Source organism: Melanotaenia boesemani, chromosome 17 (genome assembly GCF_017639745.1).
Source record: "Melanotaenia boesemani isolate fMelBoe1 chromosome 17, fMelBoe1.pri, whole genome shotgun sequence".
Classification (NCBI taxonomy): Eukaryota; Metazoa; Chordata; class Actinopteri; order Atheriniformes; family Melanotaeniidae; genus Melanotaenia; species Melanotaenia boesemani.
The window spans coordinates 19,920,094-19,927,805 of NC_055698.1; the positions used below are offsets into that span (position 1 = coordinate 19,920,094).

General features: G+C 38.0%; 1 protein-coding gene across 1 annotated transcript; it reads left to right on the forward strand.

Moving 5' to 3' along the window:
* Positions 1-897: 897 nt before the first annotated feature.
* On the forward strand, positions 898-4,907 carry LOC121656946 (1-phosphatidylinositol phosphodiesterase-like). The gene is made up of 4 exons (XM_042012208.1): positions 898-998; positions 1,585-1,671; positions 1,985-2,555; positions 4,145-4,907. The coding sequence occupies exons 2-4, from the start codon at positions 1,601-1,603 to the stop codon at positions 4,529-4,531; spliced, it is 1,029 nt and encodes a 342-aa protein (XP_041868142.1). The 5' UTR covers positions 898-998; positions 1,585-1,600; the 3' UTR covers positions 4,532-4,907.
* Positions 4,908-7,712: the final 2,805 nt, after the last annotated feature.

A 7,712-nucleotide genomic window follows, 5' to 3' on the forward strand; every position in this document is an offset into this window, starting at 1 on the left:
CAGCTGACCAAACATTGTTGTGTAATGTTTGGTTTCCTGGGTAGAGATATAAGATGAACTTGGAAAACATCTGCAGTTTTTTCCAAATACTACACAAACCTGCACACAAACACATACTCTGCTGAGCTGTCCTTTTCAAGACTTAGCACTCTCTAAACCTATGTCCTATTTCCTTTGACAATACAAACTTTTGAGATTAATCATTGTGTCAGGTGTTCACTGCCGAATGTGAGTTTTGACCTAATTGTGGGTGACATCTGTAGAGGAAACTAAGCACTTTGGGGCAGCTTATTCTTTTAATATGTCTTTGAGTCATATTTTGTGAAGAAGGAAAGGTCAAGGTGACTTCTATCTTACTTACCTCACCTTTGTTTGGGTAATCTATATTACTGTAAGTCCAATTTTAATGATTAATATAAAAATTTATTTCCCTTCTTTTTCTCTCTTTTTATGTGATAAGAAACACTATGAGAAACCAGCCAGCTGTAGTTCATGTTTGCAAATATGTGGTACTGTCCTGAGTAAATATGTGATGGTTATTGTAATAATCTTACCTGACTTTTACATCCAGGCTTCTTTAATTTAATTATGTATGAATAGCTGATATAACTAGTAGTCTGTCCAGATGTACCCTGCTTTTTGCCTGTTAGTTTCTGGGATGGGCACCAGCTTTCCCATGACCCTGAATTGGAATAAGTGGTATAGAAAATGGATGGATGGATAGCTGTTGTAAATCAAAGGATTTATTAATATGAACTGAACAAACTTCTAACACAGTAGAATTAATATACCTCCCACCCCATCCCCTCTGGTATTTGGACTGGTGTGCTCCCACCCCTCATCTGTAGTGAGCAGCTCAGCTCCTCCTCTGTTCTGTTTCTCACAATAATACCCCAGGCCAATACCCTGGCTGTCACTTTTTCTCCACTCCACTCTCTTTCTGTGTGTCATCCCCAGGCAACCGGACTGGACTAAGAACAAACATCCCCCGGTTTCAGGTATGAACTGGAGCAAACAGAACAGCACATCAGCAGGTCTGACACAGCAGCGCTGGATGGTTTGGTTCAGTTTTGGGATTAGAAGGCTTTAAGCCTGCCATTGAATTGGCACACAGGGATGAACTGAAGCTGACCTCAGGCCAGTATCAAATTGTTTTCACTATTTATTTACTTATTTTTTATTTTGATTGACCTACTTTTGTGACAAGATCACAGCTTATTTTTTTTATTGTTTTTGGCAAAATTATACTTGAATTGAAAACTGATGTTGCACCGCTTCTCTGATAAATTTATGTCAAACAATAGCTTTAGCTTAGCATCTGCAGTCAGTATCATAACAGAAGTAAGAGACTGAATAACATTTACAGTAGTTATTTCTTAAAGGTTTAGTTTCTGGTGGCTTGTATTGATGGCTGATTTTATAGACCAAAGTATCAATGATAACTCTCAACAGTATTTAGACTTAAGATTTAGTTTATAATATCATGTCTTCTGGTACTGGTTTCACAAATAATCAAATTCATTTCAATACATTACACTAAATGCTTTTTCCTTTCCCTTCCCCCTAATTCATTTCTGTTCTCAGGACTGGAAAAATAAACATGAGGAGCTACATCAAACAAACACCAATGAAAATGCACAAGTTGTTAGCAGAACTGATGATCCTGCTGGGGTAAGTTCATTTAAAATATCACATACATTTGCTACAAGCTAAAACTGTCTGTGGAATACATTTCAAAATGTATGCAAAAGTGTAAGGATTTTAGCATTTTGGTCTAAAATTTATGTTTTGTTTTGTTTTGTTAACAAGTTATGTCCTTGAACTCTCTCAGGGCCATCGTACATATAACATAAAATCTGTATTTGAATTTTTTTATAGTTTTATTAACTCTGAAAGAGAAAAGTCTCTGTCCACTTCTTTTAACCCCGATCATTTATAAAGAAAATAAATATCACACGAAAAATCTCTTTCCTTTGGTTTTTAGAATTATTGAATTGAGCTGCAGTGCAGTTCAGAGGCCTGACTATGATGACACATCAAACCCGGAGTTTCTCAACCCATCGTGGATGTCCAGTATCCCTGATAACCAGCCCCTGTCTGCAGTCACCATGCCAGGGACCCACAACACCATGGCCTTGTATGGTGGGGTGTATGCCGAGTGTCAGAGCTGGAGCCTAGCCAGCCAGCTCCGTGCTGGCATTCGTTTCCTGGATGTTCGTGTGCGTCAAGTCAATGGGAACCTCACCATCCACCACGGGGTGTCCTACCAGCGTGCGCACTTTGGCCATGTACTGGAGGGTGTGGCTGACTTCTTGCGTGAGTATCCAACTGAGACAGTACTGATGCGTGTAAAAGAAGAGTTCAGTGAGACAAATGACATCTATGGTGCCGTGGTCGACTACATCCATCGCTACGCTCACTGGGATCTGCTGTGGCACAGCAGACTGGTGCCAACCATGGGTATGGCCAGAGGGAAACTCATTATCCTGCAAGATTTTTCTGGGCCAGACTTGGGGATGCGCTATGGCTCCCTGGACATAGCAGATGACTGGAAGGTATGAGGAATTGATATTGTTTATCCTATTTTGTATAAAGTTTTGATATTAATTAAATTGTATCCCCCTAAATAGGAATAAACTGGCAGGTTTAGATTAAGATAAGCATCTGTCAACAATGTGAAAATTATCTCTACAGAGATAGACACTTTATTTACTTTCACATTTAGACGCAAAACTTCTAAAATCATAGAGAGCACAAGCAGAAAATTTGTTTTATTTATTTATTTATTTAAATGCTAATAAGCTGTATCTTAATACCCCATCACAGCTTTTCAGTCAGGTCAGGGTCTGGACTTTGCCTTTTGTAAGACCTTGATTCTTGATGCTGTTGTTGTAAATAGGGTCATGTTTGAGAGCCTGTCCTGTTGCAAAACCCTATTTGGGTCAAGCTTTAACCAAAAGCTTTATATTTGACTCTTGAATACTTTAGTTATCATAAGCATCAGAGCAAGACACTTCAAGAAACTGAACAAACTAATCCACAGGGCTGTCTCTTTGCTGGAGGCTGATCTGTAACTGCTAGATCTGCTTGTATGAGAGAAATGCTGCACAAGTTACTGAACACTCTACACAACACAGTGAGGAAGCAACAGTGTGTTTCATAAGAGGCTTCTTCTCTCAAGTATGCTGCCAGACAGATAAAACACAGGAAGTCATTCCTGCCATCAGCCATTGTTCCTCCACAACATGACTTGGACTGGCATTTAATTATCAATCATTTCTGTGTTTTTAGAAAAAAGTATTTTTAGAAAGTATTTAATGTCTGCAAAGTTTCCAAGTCCTGTGGCTGCACAACCAGCCAAATCATCACCTATCCACCACTATGCTTGACAGTTGGTATGCTCTGTATGGATAACACCAAATATATAATTTATCTTGGTTTATTTTAAGACCTGGAAAGGAGCTCGGGACTCTTTGTTATCATCTTCTGACACCTAAAACTTCAAACTTCCTTTTTGTCGTTTATATATATATATATATATATATATATTTAGCTCCCCATTGTTGCACCACTCCCCCCCTCATTATTTCAAATTTTCAGACTTTTCTTTGCCTGCTGTAGAGGTTATCTATATAATGATGTTGCAGGTTTCTGAAATCAGTCTGAGCTTGTCACATGCAGATATCATCACTTTTATTAGTAGATGACTAATAAACTTAACAGCATTACATTGCAGATGCAGTCTTGTACCTGTCACCATTTAACAAAAATACTAGAAACACTGGTTAAAAAGTAATGGAATTTCCATTCAAATGTAAAAATATTCGATTTAACATTTTGCGCCTTCAAAAGGTGGTATCCTAAAACATGTCCATGTTACATTTACACAACAATCAATTCCTTCAAGAAAAATAGCTTGAAGGTGTAACAGCCTGTTTAGTATTTGTAGTTAAATAGTTTAACTTTCCTAATATTACATTCAAGAATTGTCAACATTTTTTCCCTATGTTGAAGACAACATTATTTCCATGTTGTATTAATCTGCGTTTACCTTCTCATGTGATCTAAGTTTGTCTTGCTTAAAATCTTTTCTGAAATGACCCCAAATGCTTTTGAGTTATGCTATATTTCCTGTTCTGTGCAGGTGCCCACACTTCTTCATTTGGATGAGAAATGGGAGAGTGTCTATAACCACCTGGAGGCATCGCCCTCAGGAAACATGGCACAGATTTTTCTCACCTACAGCAGTGGAGCTGGTTTGTTTGCCCATCCACGAAGCGTTGCGCAGCTTATCAACCCCCAGCTGTACGACTATCTGCAAGGCAAGACGGACTTGAACCAGCGCTTTGGAATCATATGCATGGACTTCCCTGCGTCTCCTATTATTCGAATGATCATTGACTTCCAGCTGAAAAAAGTTCAAAACAAAGGAAATTTATTTAACTTATTTTTCCAAAAGGGAAATACAGGATGGACACAAAAAGTTTCTTCAGAGAACAGTAAGACCAAAAACTGTACTGATAAAGCCTGAGCCAGATTACAGAAGAAAACTCAACTTTCATTTAAACAAACATGATTTGAACTTTGTAGCCTGATTACACCACTAGGAAGTTATTGTCAACATGCAGCACCAGTCAAAAGTCTTCACTTTCTCACTAAATCCAATGGATAAGTGTGTCCAAACTATTAACTGGAATGTACCTTCTCACTAAATATAGGCAATGCTATTCCAAGTGCAATGCTGGGGATGTTTTACATGACAAATTTGCTAAATGTAGGCTATTTTTTGGTAAAATTCATAAAAAAAAAACACACCAAACTTCCAGCTAGCTTTGTGTCAAAATCTTCCATCAAATATGATCAGTCAGTAGGTAAAATAAAAAAAATGAGGCCTCTCACAAATAAAAGAAGGAATCTCTGTGTGTTTGTGCATTTATGTATCTTCTCAAATGCCATTTTAAAAGTGGAACCATTTTTCTTCTCAGCAGTGACTTTGAAAGTAGCAATCTATTTGAAAATGGGTGTTTGCCACGTTTGGTGAAGCTTGGATAAAGTAAAAGGAATCAGTCAAAACTGCAGCACTTTCTACAATAAATCAGATGCTGAAACAATAAAGAACAAACCCAAAATTATGGCCAGCTACAAATTCAAAATGTTATTGCAGCTAAGATACTGACAAAAACAGTTTGTCACTATGTTGTGGTTCTAGCTCTCATATGATGCACTGCATTGTGAAAAAGATATCCACCTAAAGTTTGAGTTTCATTTTTCTCTGAGATAGACATAATGTTTCACCATGTTCCAAACCTCACATAGAACACATTTAAAACTAGGAGAAATATGTAATGGTTTCTGGGGGGAAGTGTGCGGACCCACTTGCAGGCAGTTAAGGACAGGAAGCAGAATAGTGCAGATGATGGGTGATTTATTCCAGCATCAAAAACAAGACTTGACATAACACCATTCAACTCGAAACTAAAACTGAAAAAGGAGCATGAAAAACTCTGACAACCCGTAACAGGGAAACCATGAAGAAACCGCAAGGATCTGACAAGGAATGACTAGAACCATCAATTATAAATACACAGCAAAAGCAGTTAACAGCAGGTGACATGAATGACAAATCAGGCCAAGTGTACTCATCAACCAGGAACAGATAATAGAGCACATGAAGGAAGACTACGACCCAGGAACCTGAACACACATAAAACCAACTCTAATATTTTGTTGTACCCCCTTCAGCTTTGATAACAGCAGCATTTGCAGTGGCAATTTCTCGATAAGCTTCTGCAATGTCACAAGATTTATTTTCGTCAAGATCTTGTATTGATGGGAGAGTCCGACCACTGAGCAAAGCCTTCTCCAGCACATCCCAAAGATTCTCAATTGGGTCAAAGTGTGGACTCAGTAGTGGTCAGTCCATGTATGAAAATGTCCCATGCTCAAAAATCACTCTTTCAGGACAATTCTGGCATTGTCATCTTTGAATATGTCCATGCCATCAGGGCAATAATAATGGAAAAACTTATTATTGTTATTATTATATTTTGTAGTCAGCTGACCTCAATCTTTGGATGCATAATGTTTCTAAATGTAGACCTGACCACCTGCAGCAACACCAGATCATAGCACTGCCTGCACAAGCTTGTACAGTAGGCATGATGGCTGCATCACTTCATCTGCCTTTCTTCTTACCCTGATGCGCCCGTCACTATGGAACAGGGTAAATCTGGACTCATCAGACAACATAGCCTTCTTCCATTACTCCAGAGTCCAATCTTCATGCTCCCTAGCAAACTGAAGCCATTTTCTCCAGTTAGTCTCACTGATTGGTTGTTTTCTTATGGCTACACAGCAATTCGGTCCTAATCCCTTGAGTTTCCTTCACATTGTAGTCTGACAGTGGCACTTCAGGGGCTGGTCAGGTCTCAGCAGGGGCTAGTGTCCCTATAGCCCCATCAACACATCCGCACTTACAGTTTAAAAACTGTTTCAGTATGTAAAAATGTAAAAACAACACCTAAATCTGTGTTGTTTTATGTATCACTGACATGCAAGGACTGGCCCAAAAATACCACAAAAGGAAATAAAAGGTTTGTCTTGCACCTGTGGGTATAAACAAATGTATTAGCCAATGAAATTTGCAATTCAGATTTAGCTAAATTTGAATTTAAGCAGAGTTTATGCAGGCCTGTCAGTAGTGCCTAATCCAGCCACTGTAACTGACCAATCAAAGGAAAGTGGACATTAACTGAACTGCCCCAATAGCTTCAGTTGATGGGAACACATGAACACATGTTGTGATTTGTATATATATATATATATATATATATATATATGATTATATGTGACAGACAAAAAACATATTACATTTATTGGCATCCAGAAAACCTTGTAATTTTAATTTAAACTCTTCCACGTCAGAGGTCACGTCAGGTTTATGGCTCTGTGTCTCTTAGGCCACCAACAGTTAGATTTATCTCAGAAACGATATGTTATGTATTTTTGTCTTAGGGTGCCAATACTGCCGCATGTGACATCTGGCAACAAGTTGTTTTTACTCAGATATTTGGCTACAGTATACAACATAAAGTCAACAAACAAATCATTCACACAAACATTCTCATGTGAAAGTTATTCATGTTATCTGAATTTTCTTTGAATAAAACCAACATTAAATGTATATTTTGGAAAATAAAACATGTACATTTGGCTACTTTAATTCTTTGTGTGTGTGTGTGTGTGTGTGTGTGTGTGTGTGTGCAAGTATAAACATTTCAAAACCATCTGCAGTGCATCCAGATTTAGTATCCAACATCTCTTCAGGAAGCTTTACATGACAGGAAAGTGCATGGTGTTTATTTGCTACCACAATGATCAGAGCTGATAAAAAAGTTTTTTTATCTCTCTCTTTCCCTTTGTGTAACTAATATTGCACATATTCTTTCCTGTGCTGGGTTTAGCCATCATGTTGCACCACACAATGCCATTAAGATGTATTGCTTATATCCAATGAATTGTAAATTTTACATGCACAAGAGTTTGTTTTACAAGAGAAATTGGTCACCATGCTGGTTTTCTGTCTAAAAGCACACTTTGCCTGCAAAGTGTTAGAAACAGTTTTCAGAATCTGATATTATCATTATTTCCTGTTAGTTACAGACCCTTGCAAAACAGTTACCGAAACACTGGAAACTGTGTCTTCACATCCT